The sequence below is a fragment of the Blennius ocellaris genome (assembly GCF_963422515.1).
Source record: "Blennius ocellaris genome assembly, chromosome: 4".
Taxonomy (NCBI): Eukaryota; Metazoa; Chordata; class Actinopteri; order Blenniiformes; family Blenniidae; genus Blennius; species Blennius ocellaris.
In genome coordinates, this window is record NC_137653.1 from 17,918,045 (window position 1) to 17,940,700 (window position 22,656).

The 22,656-nt window shown below is 43.0% G+C and overlaps 1 protein-coding gene across 1 annotated transcript in view; it reads right to left on the bottom strand.

The window, feature by feature from the left end:
• Positions 1-22,656, bottom strand: part of cita (citron rho-interacting serine/threonine kinase a) — a gene marked incomplete at both ends in the record, with an annotated part of 34,158 nt that overhangs the window by 3,978 nt on the left and 7,524 nt on the right. Inside the window, 32 exons of the mRNA XM_080494778.1 lie at positions 158-293; positions 1,336-1,416; positions 2,961-3,005; positions 3,333-3,502; positions 3,726-3,830; positions 4,002-4,093; positions 4,197-4,377; positions 4,844-4,981; positions 6,077-6,100; positions 6,827-6,988; positions 7,348-7,540; positions 7,698-7,805; positions 8,013-8,153; positions 8,301-8,405; positions 8,565-8,700; positions 8,802-8,995; positions 9,296-9,493; positions 10,518-10,571; positions 10,750-10,947; positions 11,836-12,010; positions 12,925-13,034; positions 13,599-13,715; positions 14,032-14,127; positions 14,593-14,718; positions 14,886-15,026; positions 15,243-15,296; positions 15,404-15,457; positions 16,033-16,203; positions 17,301-17,420; positions 17,610-17,753; positions 18,253-18,358; positions 22,429-22,618. Coding sequence (XP_080350904.1) covers positions 158-293; positions 1,336-1,416; positions 2,961-3,005; positions 3,333-3,502; positions 3,726-3,830; positions 4,002-4,093; positions 4,197-4,377; positions 4,844-4,981; positions 6,077-6,100; positions 6,827-6,988; positions 7,348-7,540; positions 7,698-7,805; positions 8,013-8,153; positions 8,301-8,405; positions 8,565-8,700; positions 8,802-8,995; positions 9,296-9,493; positions 10,518-10,571; positions 10,750-10,947; positions 11,836-12,010; positions 12,925-13,034; positions 13,599-13,715; positions 14,032-14,127; positions 14,593-14,718; positions 14,886-15,026; positions 15,243-15,296; positions 15,404-15,457; positions 16,033-16,203; positions 17,301-17,420; positions 17,610-17,753; positions 18,253-18,358; positions 22,429-22,618 — 4,065 coding nt within the window. The remainder of the gene's footprint in view (positions 1-157; positions 294-1,335; positions 1,417-2,960; positions 3,006-3,332; positions 3,503-3,725; positions 3,831-4,001; positions 4,094-4,196; positions 4,378-4,843; positions 4,982-6,076; positions 6,101-6,826; positions 6,989-7,347; positions 7,541-7,697; positions 7,806-8,012; positions 8,154-8,300; positions 8,406-8,564; positions 8,701-8,801; positions 8,996-9,295; positions 9,494-10,517; positions 10,572-10,749; positions 10,948-11,835; positions 12,011-12,924; positions 13,035-13,598; positions 13,716-14,031; positions 14,128-14,592; positions 14,719-14,885; positions 15,027-15,242; positions 15,297-15,403; positions 15,458-16,032; positions 16,204-17,300; positions 17,421-17,609; positions 17,754-18,252; positions 18,359-22,428; positions 22,619-22,656) is intronic.

The following is a 22,656-nucleotide window of genomic DNA, read 5'->3' on the forward strand; positions in this document are numbered from 1 at the left end:
GTGTGTGGAGAACTTCGCCAGAAAGTAATCCTGTCAGTAACAGTACATGTGGAAACTAGCCGTATGTCAATGATTTATGCATTTAAAAAAAAAAAAAAACATCCCAGACTTAAATTCACTTCTGGCACATCTTTTATAACGATCTCCGTCTACTGACCAGTAATCATCAACAGCTTATCGAGGTCCTTCAGGATCTGGATCTGGAAGACTGACGTCAGTCCAGGGATGTGAGTCAACGAGTTCTTTATGACGTTCAGAGCATACAGACCCTCCTCGGAGCCAACCAAGACGATCTGAACAAAGAGACAATGAATAACTTTAACAAGTGGCCCAGGGTGGTGTTGTGGAAAAAAATTGTTTTGAAATGCTGAAAGGGACACTGCAGCCACGCAATAAACCAGTAGTGTTCAAAGTGAGGGAGGACCGGACCACCCAGACACACATCACATCCTACGTCTCGCACTCGGGCAAGTGAGAATATTTGAGAACCAATTAGTGCACACTGATGACACTCATGTTGTACATGATGAAATTATTATAGTTAACATTGTGAGAGCTGCAGATCTGCCTTCGTTGCTCTAGTGAATCTTCCTCCCCCCCCCCCCCCCCCCTCTTCTACTCAGTTCAACTGATTTATGCATTTAACTTGAAATTAGAATAAAAAGAAGACTCTCCAATACTTTATTAGGCCATGTTTTGGCTGCTTTTCTTTTTTGTTAAAACAAATAACACATAATGTAAATCCCCGGTGCTCAATAACATGCGTTCAATCTTTTACAGGAATCCAGAAAGAACTTTTTCCAAATAAGACTCTTTAAAGATAGAAATTGTGAAATGTGTGCTTTCGTTCAGTATAATGCTTTTCAACAGGTTTCATCATGTGTAAAAGGCATATGAGGCTGTTTTATCCTCCCAGCCCACCTCTCCTCGTCTGTGGAGTTAAGGTTATCTCTGAATAGGATGAGTTAAATGAAGAGAAGTAATTCTGATAATGGAATCACAAATCTTTCTCCATCTCTTCTTTCTTGTGTAATTGTTACTCTCATATTTTTGCACTAAAGTTTACATCATCATCTTTATCTGCCTCTTGTATCCTTCAACTTCAGTCTTAAAATTTTTTTCTTTTCATAATATAATGAATAGTTTTGCCTTTCACTTGTTTCTTTTTATGTGTCTTTTCAAAAAGCAATTCCCGCGATCTTTAGATATTCATGGTGCTCCATCCGTCCCTCAAGCCGTCTGGGGAAACCTCCTCCAATTTGAAAACCACTGGTGTGGAAGAAATAAAAGTGTGACTCAGTATTCTGTATATCATGCATGTTTCCACCTTTGTACCTGGTCAGTGAGAGGCAGGGTGCAGTTGATGTCCAAACGGTCGTCACCTTCCAGCTTCAGCAAAGAATTGCCCAAAAGTTTCTATCGAGACCGGAATAAAAAGAAGAAGAAGAAGAAAAAAAAAAAGAAACAGAAGAAAAACATGGAGCAGGTGAAGAGGCAGTTTTGGATGAATTTCTGTGAACCACTTGCTTTAAAGTTCAACTGACTAACCCATGGAAAAAAAACACAGCAGCAAAGCTTTTACAAACACAGAATCGGGGAAATCCATTGCAATGTTTAAGTGGAAATCACATGTGAGGTGTCTGAACCAGACCGCTGATGGCTTCTCTCCAAACAGACAACAATGGTGAGCAAGTCATTGTATGGCTTTAAAGCCTTTTGAATGCTTAGACAATCGCTCCTGAATACTATAGATTCCATACATGCTTTAATGCATCAGTTTGATAGAAATGGCAGCATCATTATAAATGTGTGTCACATTAGAGTGACAATGGAAGCCAAATTGATTTAATTGTTAAAAAAAAAAAAAGCAGGAAGGAGGCTGCCGTTAACCCTGAGTCATAGTGAAATCTGCAGGAGGAAACTTGGAAAATCCAACCAAGAAAATAAGAAAAAGGAGATGGTGGAGTTTGTCAGAGAAACGGTGAAAGTGTAGTTGTGTGTGTTCGTGCGAGGGAGGGAGAGCGAGAAACAGCAAAGTTTAAAAGTTTAAAATGATCCCTGCTGGCTATAAAGTTTCATGGAGAACTTCTGGTCAAGTCTAACTCATTGGACACTAAAAATAGCTCTACATTCACCAATTTATATTTCAAGTCCATGACGCACAGCCTTTGCTATGTGATAGTAATACATACCAAGGCTGTATTTTATTCGTCCCCACATAATCAATTACGATCAATCGAGTGCCGACCTGGCGAATACCAAGGTGGTATTATCTCAGTAAGTACAGACTTCAGACTTCAGCACTAAATACTGATAAAGCTCGGAAGTCATGTCTCAGACAACTCTGATTTAAAAAAAAAAAAAAAAAAAAAAGTGAAGGTTGGTGAGGAAACAATATGGCCCATTGGAAAGAAAACGTATATTTACAGATCACATCTGGGTTCACTACTGACAAGTGGGAAACTAATCCAAATTTACTCAGAAATGGACAAGTTTCAGGCTAAAAGCTGAATGAGGGAGTTGCATTTTCTGGGAACAAGCAGTTGAGGGAAAACCTTCCAAGGGCTGACTGGCACAGAATATAGGGAAGATCGAGATTTTCTTCTGAAACGCCAACAAACACACGAAGCACGAACAGCGGATCGCCGCACACTGAGGTTACGCTTCACGTCAGTGTGCACGTGTGTCTGCCATGTTCCAGTGAAAGGGGGGCTGCAGCAGCGCATGGCCTTTGAGGAAGCATGCAAAACACACCATAGGACACAAAGTCAACGGTGCTCAGCAGTCTAATCACATCCATGCAATACTTAAGTGTATGTGCGAATGCAGGATCTGACCCTCAGACTGTGTTGACCTGTGCGAGAGACCATCAGTGTGCTGTGCGTAGAGGAGTGCAGCTACTGCATGCTCAGCCGGTCGGTCGACTGAAGCCCAAGCGTTCGTGCAGCTACTTACTGTACCTGAACCAGAGGGGATAGGTTCTTCTGTCTTTTAGAAGCACCTGCCTATAATATGATCCACACAACCGAGTTCAATGGAGATACACACGCACAGAATAGTCACATGAACAAGGACGATGACGACAAATAAATACAAGACGGATGTTGACCACATGCAGAGAGAGAAAGAAGAGGGAGAGGGAGGAAAAAGAAGTGAAGGCACTGGCTGATGTTTAATGGAGGCACTCTATATATGTTTCCCAATCTTCACACCACATAATACAGCTTCCCTCGGATAAAGTTACTGTTTGAATGGGCCGAACAGCCAAACTGGTTTTGTATCAATGGAGGATTTAGTCTTTGGGTAAGACGCCAGACGCACAGTGTACTTACGGCATCGGAATCCACTTTATCTTTCGACCCGCGACTGCCGACCACGACAGACTCCAGTACCGCCACCCAGCGCTGCTTGTCAGGAAAACTCGGAGCCATGAAGTACAGAGCCTGGCCTGGCCAACACGTGGTATGAGGATGCGACTCCAGCTTCAACACATACGGGATGTCTGCACACAAGCACAATAAAGATGGATCAGCTGGGAACTCGGCTCGCAAGCTTAATTTCACAGCTGAGCAGAACTGTCAACATACTGTTGTATTTTGGGATTAAACGTATTTGATGGGGCAGGAGAGTCAATTTGACATTTTAGAGGGGGTGGAGGGAATGAGTCGCTCGAAAATTCTATAATAGGTTGAGTGCGACCGGATTAGCTGGTACTGATCCAGTACCTGACTTGGCGGTGTTGATGAGCTCAGAGGATCCAACAGCTCCGTGAACAGTCACCTCTCCATCAGGCAGACACAGCTCAAACTCCTCCTCTGGCTTTATACAGTCTGCAGAGAGAGAGAGAGGGAGAGAAAAATGCTTCATTCTTATTGATTTCTGCTGCATTAGTAATATATGTAGTAATGCAAGTGGTTGAATTACTACTCCCCTGTCACGTTTGAGCTCTACGTTTCAAATCAAATCCAAAACATTGCCACTTGAAAGAGTTAAATACGGACCTTCTCTGGGCTCAGTATCATAGACAGACACTTTGGTTCCATCCAGCACCACGTATTTCCTCTCCCAGCCCTGCTGGCCACGCTTTCCATTCCTGCGGAAGCAAAGAGGCGAAGCAATAGTGTCGCTCGGTGCCGTGTACATACAGGAGCGTGTCGCACATGTTTTGTGTGGCAGCGATGCGCTGAACTGGTCACCTCGGCTGCTTCATCCATCCCTCCAAGCGAACATGGCCACTGGCCTCTTTGACCTGCAGTGCCGGCGAGTTCGTCTTTTCTCGGCAGAGCGCCTCGGAGAAATGGGTGGCATACTCCGCCGGCAGACCGCAGGTGGCCGGAAGACATGGTGAGCATTTGGGGTGACACAGGGTGTGGCACTCTGCAGTAAGACAGAAGGAGAGATGGAAAAAAAGCCTCATTGACTTGATATGCCATGTTAAAAGCTCAGAGAGTTAAAGCTTATTATACTAAAATATTCTTATATATAAGATGTGCCACTATTACAACAGAAGTCACTGTAACAAATAATGAGGATGAAGAACACAATATTTTACACTTGTTTCTATAATATCTAATCCCTGTCAGTTTAGGAATCACATCTTTTCTACTGCAGAAACAAAATTGATGGTCAAAACAAGCAAAATCTGATTATATCATGAGAGAGAGAGAGAGAGAGAGAGAGAGAGAGAGAGAGAGAGAGAGAGAGAGAGAGAGAGAGAGAGAGAGAGCAACGTGATGGCTATGCTTGCAAAAAATGATTTTCAGTATGTGTAGAGCAGCCAATAATGTGTCCTCTGAAATATTTTCACATTCAATCTGGCCCGCTACTTGCATAGGATACAGACCGAGACAAGTGGCAGCCTGTCGTCCAAAATGCACCGTGTCCAGGCAGACGGCACACTTGGCAGCCCTCATGTTGAGGCCCACTGTGAACCGATGAGGAATGTTGTGGTGCATTCGTTCTTTCACACGGCGACCAAACTCTACAAAAAAAGAAAGAAAAAAAGAAAAAAGGAAAATATAAATGCGTGTGGAAAGGAGTCAGGAAAAGGAGCAGGATGTGGCATCATCATATCGCGGTTCGGGCTTAAACAGATCATCTGTCGTCAAAGATTGAATGCGTCCCAGTTTTTTTTTTTCCAAGCAGTCGGGGGGCAGGGGTGTCAAACTCATTTTAGTCCAGGGGCCACATACAATCCCACCCTATCTGGAGGGGGCGGGGCCACTACAGCAACAGCATCATATCCTTTACAAACTAATGCTTTTTGTCAGCTCAAAATCTTGAGATTTGTTTGACTGCAAACAAGTATCAATGCATCGTATAAAACTTTACATTTAATTGAATAACTTTGGACAAAACCTCAACAATTGAAGAATAGAGCAACTGTAAGGTTCCACTGTTTTTTTTTTTTTAAATAGTAAAAAAACCAAACCACAAACCAAGTCCTCCATGTGCAGGCTCTAGCATGTATGCTTTTACATATTTACTCTCACAAGTGTGGTTTTGATACTAATATTTCACAAGCAACGACATAACTCTCTTTTACTGTTGATCTCTCGGCATATTAGCAACATCATTACCTTTAGTAAGAAATTCCAGTCCTCATATTTTGTCATTTTGACACTTTGCAATGTCACCTCACCAGCCAAACTGGACCCAACAAGCTTATGTTGCCCCCCCCCCCCCGTCGGACGTATGTTTGACACCCCCAGTATAGGGTAATTGCCAATAATGAAGTAATTGTAATCGGTTTATATCAATGTTCATGTATCTTGAAAGCCAATAAGAATCGGATTGCGCATGCCAAGCATGAGATGTAATCAAATGTTTCCAGCTCAAAAGCTACCATATGCTATAAAAATCATGAGTCCGTCAATGTTGCTTAAAAAAAAAAAAAAAAAGAGGCAAGAACATCATATCAGCCATGACCAAAAAGTCCCGGGTCAAGTCACTGTTCGCCAGCTGACGATAGGACGGGACTATGGGATGATGATGATGAGCATGTGTGTGTACAGGAGATCATGCATGTACAGCAGGTGGACTCTGAGGAGACACACGGTGGGGACTGCTAACTTACTTTCAAATGTGACCCTCCTCTTTTCTGTGAGGAGCAAGAGGAAAGAGACAGAAAGGAGAGAGCAGTCTGACAATAACTAGGTGGAAAGCAAAAAACAAAACAAAACAAAACAAACAAAAAAAAACAGACAGTAAGAAGCCTGCCTCATAAAGCAAGTTGGACTTTATTTTCAAATGAATTCCAAGAAATGTCATTTAAATTTCCATTTAGGGAAAAAAAAAATTTAAATCACTATTTGCTTGGCTGTGGTCCTTTGAAGGAGATACTCAACTGAGACATGCCCAGCATAATCTCTGATCAACGTTTACACTGGAAAGTCTTAATTAGGACCAGTGTTACCTGGCTAATCCAGTGTCACTTCACTTTGTGAGACAGGCCCAAGCAGGATTACAATGTTGGCTGGATAAACACACAGTGGATAAAACCATAAAGCTGTTTTTTTTCACCCTTCAATCCATGTATTTTGTTTTGAGCCAGCACCAGGTTTAACATGTCCTGAGTGTTGTTATCCAACTGTATTTCACCTCATAATCCTGCTTTGTGATATCGACCATTGACCAAACAACACACATAAAACACACCAGATAAACACAACAAGTGAACGGGGAGTCCATTGGTTAGCAAAGGTTTCTCGTTGGCTGGACGTCCATATTTGGAGTCACGTGGATGGATTTTTGTTTTTCGTTTATTCGGGTGGTGGGTGTTCTTTGTACCCGTGTGTGTCTCTTTAGTAGGTTGTGAAACACCAACCTTCAGGTGTCGAAGTCTCTTTGCATCGGGTGGAGGGGTTGAGCAGGCTGCTGGGGTTGGGCTGATGTTCAGGAGATTTGACGATGGCCGACATGAGGATTTGATGTCGAGCCTGGGACGGCGTGGAAGAAGCCACATGTTCCTGGGCTTTGAAGTGAGCCGCTGCGTCAACAGGGGGAAAAAAATTAGATCAGAGGCTTTTAAGCAGTAAATATTTGTCTCCATTACCAAAAACACCCCCCCCCCCAAACCAAACAGATTATGAGAGGAGTCTTATTGGACCTGGCAGGATGCTCTCCTTCTAACTCTATTAAAACAACTACGGGAATAGATTAGAGAAGGAGGGGGGGGGGGGGGGGGGGGTTTCCCTGAGCTTACTCAGATCCTAATTTCTTAAATAACATATTTTTCAGGACAAATACAAATGAAAATACTACAATAGAACAGTTCTATGGGACAACACCGACTGCAGAGTCAACCTTAGAAAGTCGCAGCTTCGAGCGTAACAGTAGTGTTCCTACCCTCTTCTCTCAGGGAGCGCAGCTCTATCCTCATCTTCTGCAGAGCTTCCTCGAGTTCTGCACACCTGGAACGCTCGTTCTCCAACGCCAGTTTCATGTCACTATACTGTAAGGGCAATGCCGGCTGGGCCTGTGGAACCAGGGCCCCGTTAGTCGTGGTGCCGACATCCTCTCGCCGCCGCCCAAATATTCCCTGCTGGGAAAGGGAACATCAGAAAAATCTGTTGATAAAGATGCTAAATCAACAATACTAATACTGTGCATTGGAAACCGCATCGATTTTTAACCTTGGAGCTGAATTACAATATAATGTGGGTAAAAAGTAATTATCCTTGAATATTTTCTCAGACCTTCTTTTTTTTGGTGGGTTGGTCCATTTTGGCTTGGAGGAAATCGATAAGTTTGGTCTGTTGGGAGATTGTCCCCTCCATTTTCACCTTCTCGTGGGAGTACACAGCCTGCAGGAAGGAACGCACAAGCTCAGAGAAGAAAATACCTCTGAAAACAACTTTTGAAAGAATTCCCTTTGGGGAAACGTAAATTACGATTCCGCCATCCCCAAAGTCCCACTGAGATACTTCTTCACTTGACAACATCAGCTCCGATATCCTTCTCCCAGGAGGTCACTTTAATTCACCTGATTTCAAAGGTGTTGGATTATTCACCTGTATATTCTCCAGCTGGTACTCCAGGTCTGTTCTTTCGGTCTTGAGCATGTCAGTCTGGTCCAGGGCATCCTGCAGGCCTTGGGTCAAACGGAAAATATGGCTCTTCTGGAGGTCCATCTGCTGCTGGAGCTTCCCTTGCTGTAGAGAACATATATACTTAATCAAATCTTGACTCCCCATAAAATAATAAAGATAATGACCTCAGTTATACAACGTAGGAAGGAGCTTAAATGCAATAAATATGGGTCACTACGTTAATTAGGGTGGTCTTATCACACTTTCTACCTCTTCCATCAGCCGCTGCTTCAGTTCCCTCTCCGTCTCCAGTTTCTGTTGTAAGCTGCGGGCATTCATCTCCAGCATGGCGTGCTTCTTCTCCAGATCATTGAGCTATGAGATTATGTGAACACACGTTAACTTGAGACACAATTTCGCAGAACACCCGACTTGGCTTTCTTTTTTTTGGACAAATCAGCCTTATTTGTCCAGACATATCCTTTCAAGCACTGAAGGTAGGGTGGAAGTTAGATGGCAGGACGGCAGACTCACAGTATCAGACAGACTTTCAGCCTTCAGCCTTTGCTCCTTCAAAGCCTGCTGCAAAGCCAGGATCTCGGCTTTATGCTCTTTGACTGCCAGCTCCACTGCCTGGCGAGACTCCGAGCTGCGCTGGTCTGCGCGCAACCTTTGAGAACAATAACAAGTTCAAATGTCAAACACGAATGTCCCCTGCACCGTATGTGTATGCAAATATAAAAAAAAAAAAAGTGAACGACGAAGCGATACCTGTTCTGCTTCTCGTTGTCCAGCAGCCTCTGCATGTCTCTGGCGCGCCTCTCGGCTTGGCTTTTTTCGTCCTCCAGAGCCCCTCTCCATGCCTCCCACTGCCTCTCTTTCTCCAGCAACTCGTCATTCAGGGACTCCAGCTCCACCACCTGCTCCTCCAACATGCTGCATGTGGTCTTCAGTGTCTCGATGTTCTGAGCGCACAAGTGGAGGAACAGACTGAAGAGAGCCGTCTTTCGCAGCTTTTGACGATAACAAGTGACTGTTGTCTCAGTGGAGTCTCACTGACAGCACATGGCCCGAGTATTAGGTGGCCATCATTGTTACTACAGCGTTTGTGTTGCTCACATTGACAGCTCAAAGATTTCGGCTCAACTGGAACGGTTTTCTTTTCCCCTTTAGGAACATTTTACATTGTCTGTGTTGAACAGGTTGAAATCGTCTACCGGTATGTACTAATCGTCCTCCGCTGCCGTCGTCAGAGCGTGCGTTACCTGTTTCTGGTTGTTGAGGTGCATCTCGCGATCGGCCACCTCCCTCCTGAGGCGGTCCACCTCCTGGCTGAGCTGCAGCTGGTCCTCCCGGTCGTCCGAAGCTTCGTCCAGCTGCTTGGACAGGTAGAAGTTCTGACGGTTCAGCTCGGCGTTTTCCTGACTCAGCTGCGTGAGCTGCTCCTCCAGGTCGGTGATCACCTGACGTGATACAAACAGGAAGAGGTGTTCAGCCTCGTTCGTGGTGGTGATATGCTACGTCCGGGTTCAGGAAACAAAAGCTCGAGGTGTGAATTTTAGAAGTCAAAACACAGCTGGGCTGACGTTAATTAACACCTCTAATATGAACAGAGATGATGAAGTTAGTACTAATGACGGTATAAATAGTCACGTTACTGTAATTACATATTCTATTGAGTACTTGCACTTTTAGGAGTACACGTATGTGATTTTATTAACACCAAGCACAATTAACACCATGAAATCTACTTTTCAAATTGCAAAGGTGCTACAGAGAAAAACAATTTGACATATTCCAAAGCTCAGATATGTATTCTCAGAGAAAAATTCCTGGCTTATATCTACATTTATCTACAAAAATAATTGCCACAGCAAAAGCTTAACTTTCATGGAAAATGCGCTTTGAACATTGATATTCTTGACGAGCAAATCCAGTCAACTGCCTGCCATTGGCAATGCAACCTAATGATCATGCAAAGTAACAAAATCCTTCAAATGCTGGTCCAAGCATAATGTTCTTCCTTAAATAAGAAAGAAGAAATAAAACAAGCAAGAGAAAGTCTTTTAGCTTTTGACTTGAGAAATAATTGGATAGAATTGGGCAGGACTGGTTTTTATTACAAGTAAGTTGTCGACACTGACATGAAAACAGCTTTCACAAATAATTGTAGTGACCTGTTGCACTTTGAATCTGTGCTTTAAAGGGGATCCTTGTGTGTAGTGACACTTTTATAGATGAATACAAAAACAATCCCGGAATTTAGAACGCAGGTCAAATTAAAAAAGAAAAAGAACAAAAGAGCATCTGAACAGAAAAAGTGCATTTTGTAGCAAATTGGTTGATTTAATAGACTACATTGGCACAAATGGAGTGAACCATTAGAGTCGAACATGAATTGTCATTTATTCAAAGTTCTTCTAAAACCTTTCGACAAAGATTTCCCCGCTGCGGAACGGAGAGACAAAAGTCTGCGTCATCACTCACCGAGCAGCTGTCTCTCAAGGCATCAAACTTCCGCTGAATGTCATCTCTGTGATTCTGTGGAAAACAGGAGTGAAGCAGAGTGACTATTGTACATAATGATCGGTTACTCACAACACTTCAAATAGATCGCACATAATCACTTTCATTCTGGCTTACGGACTTCCTCGTAGAAAAACACATGCACCTGCATATCTGGGAAGTTACTATAGCTGCACGCGCGTTTTCGTCTTACCCGGAGGGCGGTGATCTCCTCCTCTGCCTCAGCTGTGGTCTCCTCCAGCTCGGTCTTGGCTTGCTGCAGCTGGCTCTCCAGGGCGAGACGCGCAGCCTGCAGGCTGCTGATCTGGGACTCCCGTTCCTGCAGGGACAGGGTCAACTCCGACACCTGCCTCTTGATCTCCAGTTTCTCCTCTTCGTGCTCCAGGCCCATCTTCAAGGGAGAAGAATATCGTGTTTACAGAAGAGGAAATTAAACGTGTTTTTTAGCACTACTTCCACCTGGTTATATTAAGACGCTTTATCGCTTTTTTTAAGGATTCCGGGCAATGATTCATAGATGGAAAATGTTTTGCGATTAGCAGAAAGAGAAAGAAACAAAAAGGTGACGTCCAGAGAAGTTTCATTTAGCCTGAGTGTTGTAGAGATGGACCCGTCGATCAAACACCAACTATGTGTGCGCGCGTGTGTGTTTGCGTGTGCGGCGAGGCCAGCAATTAGTGCCAAGCTGTGCATCACATCTCAGTGGGGGAAGTCTGTGTGGAGGTAGAAATATGACATCCACTCAGCAGGCTGTCCACCAGGAACATCCAGCAGACAGCTCACCGGGGGGTGCGTGCTCTCGGGAGAAAGGGGGCAACGTTGGCCTTCAATTACGTCAAAACATCTCGATATAGAGGAGGTTTGCACCAAATGCGCCAACATAATTGGTTTAGAGGTGCATTTTCAAAGTGGCAGAGAAACATTGTGTACTTTCAGAATCTGTTTGCTGAGTTTTAATGCTTTATCAAATATTTACAGATACGCATCAGGCGGGCCTGGTTTTAGCGGGTTTTTTTTCTCAGCTGTTGTCAGGGCAGCTACAATTTTCCAAACATAAGAGAGGAAACCTGCTGGCTATTTTTGTAGAGAACACCGTAGCAAGCCTGCTTTTAATTAGCTGTTGATCTGAAATGTATCTGAATGTGATCGCCGATCAGCCGCCTTAATCCCTTTTGTGGATGATAATGATGTAAGGCTACCCCCGTGCACTGGTTAAAGTGAATTACTTAATCTGGAGATTAAAAATTGTGCACCGTCTCTGTGTCTCCCACAGGCTCACCTCTCGCAGTCTGCTCTCCAGCTCCAGCAGCCGGGTTCTCTTGGTCTGCTCTTGCTGACTCATCTTTTCCAGGTGCTCCTCCAGTTTGGCATTTTGGGCTTCGAGCTTGCCTGCTTGTGACTCCAAATAGAACTTCTGCTGTCGAAGCTCTGAGATCATCTCCTCTTGGGCTTTCCTGACAAAAATAAACACAAAGATGTCTTATATAGGGCAGGTTGTGGGTTTCTCGGACAAGTAAATAAACTGTTGTCTTTTAAGGATCATAAATGAACAAGAGACTGTTGAACAAATGACACAAAAACTGTTTTATATTAGCTCATTAAAAAAAAAGCCCTGTGGATAGTCACAATTGGAAAGGTATCACTCTTTAAAACCCGATAAGAATATGAGAGAGTTAAGATAAGATGCAAATGAACAGAATCTGCTTCGGGACTCGTCTTTTTTGAGACTTAATTTTGTCGTGTCATGGTGCCAAGATCAAAAGAGCTCACTAATGCCTTCTTTAAAAATAGGCTTCACAAGTCTAGCAAAGGGCTTAAAAACTGTGCAAAAGAAAGCAAACAGTAACTCCATAGAAAGGGAAATAATCTGCCAGTGGCATGGCTATCAAACTAAAGTTTTGATCTTGCAAATGTAGAAGCTTTTAATGTGGAAGTATGGAAAAAACTAAGTTGCTGGTGTCAAAGGCTGGTGGGCAAACATAGTGCACATCACTATCAGGCAAAACTAACCTATGAGGTTATCAGGTTTTTTTTTTAAACCCCAGACAACTCATCTTAAAAAAAAAAAAGAATACCTGCTAATTGTGCAAGCCAAGTATTGGAATCCTCATCCGTTAGTATAATGTACTAAATGAGCCGTTCGAAACAACACTATGGATGTTAAAAGTGAACTAAAAAGTCCACATCCAACTTATGATTAGCGACAACTGCGTTTCCTGTATTTAAGCTCAGATGAATCCGTTTCCTCTCAAGGGACCCCGATCCGCCACGGTGCACGGTGATGATAAGTGCACACTAACGAAGCAGTTGGAGGCGGAGGCTGTGCTTCTCGTGAAAGCAGAGTGGGCAGAAGGTCTTGTTAACTCACATATTTTTCTGGGTGTAGATGCTGCTGTTCGCGGCCAGCTTGTTAGCCTCTGACAGCTCGGAAATGCGCTGCTCCAGGTTCTTCATCTTTGAGTCCATAGCATTAATAGTCTGTGGAATGAAGCACACGTGATTTCAACTTTCACCCCAAGTATTAGGGACACTCATATTATAGCCACACTTTTTCTTTATTTTTTACTGGAAACAGAATGCTGCACTGTATTGGCATCCTATTAGAGGCCATTAAGGTGTTGTCAGATGACTACCTCCGAAAGCTACTTAACTGCCTCAGTTCTACCACATTAACCAGATTAGAAGTTAAGCTCAGGCTTCATGATGCAACATGAGGAACACCGCAATTTAATCTGGCCTCTTTAACTCTATGCTCCAATACAATTGAACTACTGTGACAAAGTATAGTTGACGACGAAAATGTGCATTGATGCCAACTGTCATGCATTCAAAAAAAAAAAAAAAAAAAAAAAAAAAAATATGTTTACAGAAATGTTTACAAATAAGAAAAACGGAATAATTTAGTCAAATTCACGTGCAGTAACAGGAAAAAAAGGTAATACGTTTTTTTTTTGGAAAAGCACTTTATTTGCAATAAAATCAAGCATCGTGTCCACCTTGAAGGCGATACACTTAAAGCAGATTTACTGTGTGTCGCCTCACCGCTTTCTGTTCGCTGATGAGTTTACAGTTCTCCCTCGACTCCTCCTCCTGCTGCGCCCTTCTGGCCTCCAGGCTCTCCTTGTCGGCTATGTCCACCTTCATCTGGGCCTCCAGAACCTTGATTAGTCAGAACCGGAGAGTGTTATAAAACGATAGTCTCACCTGTGTGAATTTGAGACGTTTCCCATTTGAGCTGCAGCCTGTAATCTGCTGTGTGATGAAGAACTCATTCATTACACGGCTGTAAATGGATGACCTAGTGTAGAAACTGTCATGAGCGCAGTGTCAGATCCCACTGCGAAATGCGACAGCTCTGTCTTAGACCCACAAAGCACCGATTTACACGTCAGGACTAAGACGGACGACTGGGAACAAATATATAAACATCTTGTAAAATATCCTCCGCAGACTGAGGGTTGTCGAGTGGATGCACCTTGATTTTGTCTTCATAAAGCCTCTCCTTTTGAACCAGTTGGGTTTCCATCCTTTGAGCTGTTGACTGTGCATCTCTCAAGTTCTCCTCGAGTTCCTACAGAAAAGTCCACACATATGTATATACACCAATATGATAAACATAAAGATTTACATAATACGGTTTAATAAAACAACAAAAACAAATCTACAATTTAAAAACACAAGACAAATATGAAACTAAGGGATAGAATAGACTACTACGAGCACAGAGGGGGGAAAAAGATAAGAAGGAACTTGCGTTGAAAAGCTGGAAATCTGCGAGTTGTCCGCAGCGACGCCTGCTCATGTTGTCACAGGTAAATTCAATAAATCCTAATAGCTACGTGTGCACCAAGAACGGGCAGCCATATACGAGGGTTCGGCGATGTACAGAAAAGTGTGCGACGCGTACATGTGTGTACTCGGCGAACTGGTGTGGATCGAATGAGAGAGCTCAGCAAGTGGGAGGAGTGGGCACTGGGGTGAAATTAGGGGTGGAGCGGAGAAGAGTATTAGTGAGCTTTATCTGTAGCTCTCTCACCAGGATCTTTTCAGCCATCTGCTGGATCTGCTGGGATTTGGTCTGAATGTCATCTTTCAGCTTATTCTCTCGCCGCTCCACCATCTCCAGCCTCTTTACCTGGTTCTCCAGGGTTTTCCTGCCTTCCTGCTTACACGACACAAACGATAACATAAGGCTAATTCCAATGGAAATTTCTCAGAGGCGGGGGGGGTGTTCTGTTGACATGTTCTCGTTACAAACACACAGGTTGAACAGACAATTAAAAATTGTTGTCGGCATTTGAACTTAGTGTTGTGTGTTCAGTAAGGTACCTCCGTCTCTCTCAGGCGCCGCTTTAAAGTGTCACTGGAGTCGGTTTTGCCTCGCAGGCGCTCCAGATCCCTTTCCAGCCTCTCTTTGGCCTGCCGGACATTTTGCAGCAGCTCTGTGGCTTCAGTGCTGGCTTTCACTGCCTGGGGGGAAAACCAAAAGGTCAAAGGCTGTTTAGTGGCTCCCAAGACAAAATGCAGATATACTTGGGCAAATCTCGCCCACTGAGACAGTCGAAAAGGCTTTTTTTTTTCCAGAGAATGTATCGGGAAGTCGAGCAGACTGCAGCGATTACAAATGCGTTTGAACACGATATGTATATTTCATATGAAAAAATATTTAATTTAACAAAATTTCACCTTGGACAGTTTGTCTTGGAGCTCCTGGATTTTCACCTGCTGCTCAGCATTCGTCTAAATGGGGGGAAAAACAAAAACAAAAGAGCACTCTCTAATCAAACAATATGGACAGCTCGACATGGATTTTTGCCTTCAGAAAAGAACGGCTTTCCTTCCTTTACCTTCTCAAGTTTAGAGAGAAGCTCCTCCACTTCAGCTTTTCCCTGCTCTTTGGCCTGAAAAATATAAAAGAGAAAATGATCAATTCAGAACTTTCCAGAAATGTATGATCTACTCTTATCTGAAAATAAGAAAAAAAAAAAAAATTCCAACACTGACAAATGATGAAATGACAACAAATAACTTTACAATATGATTTGATGTGTGTTATTTCCAAGTACTCGTACATATACCAGTATTCATATGTTAAATCAGCAAAAAGGGGGCGGTTTTGACATCATCTTTTCCTAGTTATTCTTGAAGGACCCCCAATAGAGCTTCCAGTTTATGAGCGAGATGTAATCACTACAGCCGTCGTACCCCGAGGTCTCTTCGCAGCCAGTAGTATGCAGATCACATCCAAAGGGACACATTCAAGGGCTTTTCAAACCCTGTGATACTATAGTTTCAACATGGATCCCCACTGCTATTCAAAGGCTAAACTCATCACTTGTATGCAGCACATTGCTGTAATGTTAACACAACATGTCCGTGAGTTTCACTAAACAGAGGCATGAATATCAGGCTTAAGGAATTTGAATACTTTCAGAACGGAACGTGATTAGAGGAAGCATGCTTGGAGTAAATGTACCTTCTGGATTCTCTGCTGATATTCGACTGCTTTCCTCTTGAGCTCCTCACTAGTTTGCCTCGAGTCTCTAAGTTCAGATTCGTAGAGGTCGCTACGCCGCCGGGCAGCGGACAGGTCTTCTTCCAGCTGCCTGATGGTCACCTGCATCTCCTCCAACTGGGCATGGTACTCCTGAGCACACAGCGAAAGAACAGCGACACTGTTGGAATATTACCGAGATTAATAGTTTTTTGTCGTTGTTGAGATAAACAATTTCAAAGTGTTTTAAAGAGCCACACGAAGGAACTGTAATACCAGAGCTTTCGTTTCACGTTACAACTTTTAATGTAGTAATGTTTCAAAATAGGATGACTTTGTAAAGGATTGCCGTTTTTCTTTTAACCCATACACAAAGTCATAATTCACCTGCGCAAGATCGGCCCTACAAAAGTAAAGTTAGATATATTACATCAAGGTGGGAGAGCAACAACAGCAAAGGCAGGAACTGAGCTGTTAGTGTGGCCAGCAACTGCATCCAATGTGATGTAGACAAAGATGTACTTCACAGTTCTGCTGACGCCGTTGTATAGGCCAGTGATCTACAGAAACTGCAGTGCACTGTAACAATGACCATTTATCACCAAACGTGTCAAAATCAAAAGACAACAACTCAAGGATGACTACTTTGATGCTGTAGTAGCCAACTTTGCACTATGTGAAGAGGGGGAAAAAAAAAACAACAACAACTGCTTGACATGATACATTTGTCAGTAAACCCAGATGTTTTTCTTGCTCTCTCACTGATGGCCAAATGAAATATTGTACTGACACTTCTATTATAGCTTAAAAATTCTAGATGTAATTCCACAAAGTGTGAGCTTGTTTAATTGAATTTAGTGTGATATGTATGTATGCTGGGTGTCATTCGACTGTGTAAAGAGTCCGAGAATCTCTTGAGTAATGATCAAAGTCCCCACTTTTGTACATTGCAGGAAAACCACCTGTACGGGTGACCTTTATTAGAGCTGAGGACAAGGGAGTCCTCAGAGGGGAAGCCCTGTCCATGTAACAGGGACACACTGGGGAGGAAATCTAAATCTCACTGCGTTATCAGTGAGTCATCAGCGATCGATGATAATATACATCGTTTTCATTCACCACTTCGCTTTAATTTCGGAATGAATATTTTTAAGTGCCTGGAAAAAAATAAATAATAATAATCTCCAAATGCAGTGCATCATTATGGTGATGAGGAAGAGGAGACAGAGGATCACCCCAAATTTACATACTTGCTCCTTAATTTCTTGCAGCTTGTTGCTCTGTTCGCGGATGTCGTGCAGCAGCTGCAGGGCCTTGTCATCCTCTCTGGAGACCTCCACACGTGCCTCCTCCAAGCTCCGCTTTAAACTCTATAAACGCATAAATGCACACAAATTCAATGCTGCTGCACCACTGTGACACCGACGTTTGAAGTGTTGATGACGGCTACGGTAAATACATCAATAAACAGTGACTTGTGTGACAGTATTATTTTTTCTTTCTTTCTGCCTCTCTTGGTTCTACAAGTGCGTACGGATGGAGCTGCAAGCATGACTCACGCTGCATTCGGTAATGTAGGTGGCGAGATCTTGCTCCAGGATGCTCCTCTGAGTCTCGGAGGCTTTCAGCTCCACGTCCTTCTGGTGCAGCACTGACTCCAGGTCAGTCATTTTACGCTGGAACCTGGAAATCTCTTGCTCCATCTTAACACACCAAAGGATATAAGAAATGAGAGCTTGCTAAAATGCCGCGAAACCTGCGAATTAGACAAATTATTCATTTAGGTCTGTCCAGCAGAAGACATTTGATTTGTGACAAAATATTTATCCAAACATTAGTCACAAATATGTTGCTTCAGAGTTTTGCATGTTACATGTTCAACTTGGCTTTTTACAACACTGACAGAAGTTCTTCTGATCCATGTTAAGCCAGTCAGCCAGAAGAAACTAAATAAATCTGGTGATAAAACCCACAATGATCAACTCAATTAACTCAGAACGAATGTTATTCAAAATGGAAACTGATTTTGTTCTGGAAATTATCATTATGATGTCGTCTCAAAAATATTTTCTTATTAAAACTTGGCTCATGTCATTCATTTATTATCGCAATTAAATTAAAAGAGGCAGTCAACTGGACCACATTTCGCTCATTTAATTTGAAAAGAGCCAAAGTACAACCCAGAATGCTGCACTCACTCACCTTATGGCATTTGTCTTGGGTATCTTGTAATTCTTTGCTTTTAAGGTGCAATTTCTTTTCCATGGAGTTTGTCTTTGCAGGAGAATTGAGTCCCGCAGACACTGACCTGCAAGAGTAACATTTCCTTTATTAGATAATTGTGACGTTTCCTTTATGATTTAAGAGGAAATAATTCTGAGCACTAAAGTCAAGAAATGTATCATGAAAAATCAGAAACATTAACAGAAAAAGAAAGTTTGGGCTTTAGATATCTGGAAGAAAAATGGCTACAAAGCAGCACAGTGCTTCTGATCTGACTCCCGATGTACATCATTTCTACATTTTTAATGTCAGCTAAGGCCTAAAATTCCTTTAAATCTTGAAGACAATTCTTGTGCTCTGACAGAAAACAGAAAAATGCAACATTACTAAAACTAAATGCCATTAACTAACTAGAAGAAGAGTAATAACAGTGTGTCGTCTATCATGACACAGTAACACATCTCACTTAACAGTAAGCGCCAACAATATTGTAATTAAATGAGCTGAAATGTAGACAGAACACACCCACACAGCACAAATAAGCAACAGACACTGCAAGCACAGAAAGTTTGCAGTGACTCAAATGCCCTTTTTCAGAAAAGTATGCCGAAGAATATCTCGTCATAACAATAAGGCTCCCCGCAACAATTATTAGATACAGCCGAGCATGCTGGAAAGGGGATAGAACACAATCGAGTTATATTTAGGGTAAAACTGACGAGATAGACAAAACGGTCGATTGCAAACTTGGGAGTATTTGCAGTTTGCCTGACAAAATAATGTTGCTTGGGGGTTGTCGACACAGAGGGCTGTGTAGCGAGTCCAATGCTCTTATTTTTCATGTTTATGTAAGCCCGGGTCCCATTTCGTTTTCAGCCCTTTTTTGCAGCAATATGCCGCACAAAGTCAATTTTCACCCTTTTGCGGACCAGAAATATGAAAAGTCTAAATAAATGAATGAGTTCACAGATACCGCAGAGGGCTCTTTAATAAAGTTGACTCAGACTGAGTCACAGTGTTAAAAAAAATAAATAATCCCCAAAGCACTGCTGTCTTTGCCACTCTGCATTGAGAAACATCCCCTCTGAGTCAGAGTTCACGTGGAAGAAATATCGAGGGGGAAAAAAAACCCCCCAACAATATACATTCAGCTCATGTTACCAACAAATACAGTAAAGCCTCAAAACAGGCATTTAAACAGGACTGCAGACTAAATAAAGAAGTGTTTCTGCCAGCTGGATGTGTTGCTAATTAAAAATTAATGACGGACATCAAAATTCATAAAGTTTTCAAGTGCCTAGTTGGACAGTTTAGATTGCCTAATGCACGGATAACGTGGCGATTTAAGTCCTCAGCCGGGGGTCTTTTGCATCGAGCTGGATCTTTTCTTCATCCTCAATTTATCTGTCTTCCTTAAAACTCCGTGGAAATATGATGGATTTCTTGTTCGCCACCGTCTATCGATTTCTCCGGGTCTTTGTGATATATGCTTTCAAATTGAAAAGTGTGGCGATCGACAAAGAGTGTCGCGAAGGGAGCCTGGGTAATATGTCACACTTCTGAACATCACGCAGGCAAAATAGTCGGGGCCGACTGCATTATCATAATCAAAGGCAGACCGAGACTCAAGGATATTCAAGTTCAAGGCTGCGAAGATGCAGGTATTAAAATAATAATTAAAAAAAAAAATGCAGTTCGAACAACAACACAAACACGCAGAGTGAGAAAAAAAAAGGAATCCCCCCACACACACACACACACACAAATCGGATACACTTCAAAGTAGAGTTGTGAAAAAAAGAGGATATTTGAGGAAACCTTCAGTTATTTCTGAAGAAAAACAAATTTGTTACGTTAATATACATCAGAAAGAAATGTCAAATAAGTCAACAAATAGACGAATTATTTAATAGCAATGTCCTGAACAGATGGACAAACTTTAATGCAGAACACAAAAAGCTGAACCGATTCCAAACAATGTATAACATAATAAGATCTTTTAAACGTTATTTGAAATGCAGTAATAGAACAAAAGGAAGCATTTCGAGCCGAATGAGCAGCGATAGTTTCAACTTGTTAAAAAAATGATGGAATCGAAAGGACAGAATTATCTGTGAGTTCACACAGGTTTCTTGGATAGAGAATTCTATTCCATCTCGACTGTTCCACTGAGAGGCAAGTTATGATATACAGACACTTCTGTGGTCGTCACCACTTGTTATACTTGAGACCAAGAGGAGAATTTGGCCCACTGGTGGCACAAACAAACAAACAAACCCCCCCCAAAAAGGTCTAGAGCACAATACAAATATATGAAATTGTTTTTAAAATCTAAAAATGCATCAGCAGATGTCTTGAAATCCATCAGTGTACAAATACATCTGATGAAACTCTAAACTGGAACCACGTCACACCGTCAGATGAAAGAATAAACAGTCAACAAAGCCAGTGGAGTTGAACCACGAGCAACCCGGATCTATATTAACATCCATTATAGAAAGAAGCGAGTCATACTTTTGGATAATCTAATTAATGGTTTGTGTCTATCTACAAAGAGAAGAGATATGTTTGCATTGCATTGTTTCTGGGGGAGGGGGGTTGTTTCCTTCCACACCTTAAAAGCCTCTGCCCCATAACAAAATTACCCAAGACTGAGAAATGACATGCCAATGGAAGATTTAATAATATTTCATGGAGGACTGTTCTCAGAATTCCTCAAAAGGAATTTTTCCTGGATTGTACATGGCAAAGACGATTTTCTGACACTAAACCACTGACGACTTATAAATTTGAGGGAAGCTGTTAAGGGGATTTTGTTGTCAAGTTTTCTTACTAACGAGGAGTCGGGCAGACAAGTTCAAAAAGGAAAAAAAAAATATATAAATAAATAAAAAAAAATTATAGCAGGAAATCCCAAAACACATGATTAGCATTTCATTATGTCTGGCTCGGGTTTCATCTCTCCCTCTCTTATTTGGCATTGTAATGAAGAACGTGTACACACGTATGCATGCACCCACACGAACACAGTCTTGACACAGTCCATGAGCTCTGAACACCTCTTAATCAAATGCAGCAAGGAAAACGACTGGCTCCAGATAAAAAGCATGGACAGATTGACTGATGGCATAACAGCAAGGGACAGAGACATTTAGAAGGAGAAAATAAAGAGGAGGAGATGAGATGGGTAAAGATGGGGGTGGGGAGAGGGAAGCAGGGGAGGGGGGGGGGGGACATCATGGTAGTAACCATAGAAATAGATTCTCTCCCCCAATCTCAGCTCGCATCCTTTTTCCTGTCTAATCTGCTAACGCTTTTGCTTCCCTTTCTGCTCCTGCTGCTGCTGCTGTCATGATCCGCAGTCTCCAGCACCATTAACCTGCAAGAGCACTGGCATGGGGCTACGAGAAATGACACCCACCCTCTTGCTTTATTAGCAGAGGTTAAGAAGCCAAACACCATTAGGCATAATTAGAGTCCCAACACTCGTGCGGAAAAAAAAAAGAGTCTGAATCCTATTATGCTTCGCAAAAGCGTGTGGGGGGGGGGGGGCAGAATAACAGCAGCGAGGGTGGGAGTGTGTCTGTGTGGGGTTCCACTCCTCAGCGAGCCTCATTGACACACTCAGCCGCATACCAATCAAGTGTTGATGGCAAGATAACGCCAGCCGGCTCACATCCCCTGCTCCATTCATTTGATCTATCTGTGCCACGGATCAACCTGGTGAGAGTCCCAATGGAACAGGGACAGAGATCAAGGGGGGGGGGGGGGGGGGGAAGCACCAGAGAAAGGGGGGGGGGGGGGGTATCCCTCCCTTTCCCCTTGCTTATTGTCTGACACAGCATATGGCCAAACCCATTTTTGCCCCAACCCGGCACACTGACAGAGACAACACCGACTGTCCCCCCCCCCACCACACCAGGTCACCTGAAACAACACCACCTGGAAAAATTGTTGCAGTGACGATTAGAAATCTAATAGAAGAACATCAGGTCTGGCTAGCATGGTGTGTTTAACCAACAAAAGGTACAAGAGAGGAGTATCCAGAAGGTCTCTAGACTGATGGGAGGGGGGGTGAGGGGGGGTGGGTGGGGGGAGGCTCACTTTGGGAAAACAAACATCACCGACAAAGCCGAGTAAACAGGTCGCACTTACTCAGTTTTGGCCAGTACTGTCAACGTTCTGCTGAAAAACCAGCCTAGAAAGGGTAGATCCTGGCCCTGGAAGCCCGCTGGCAGAGCTTCTCGCTGGGCTGCTGAGGCTGGCCAGGGGGCTGCCTGCTCCGGCTCCTCAAAATTAGAGGTGTCATCTTCAGCGTGCAACGCAGGAACGAAAGGCGGGAGAACTGCAGGGGAAAGGATGAGAGGAGAGGGGGATGAGAGC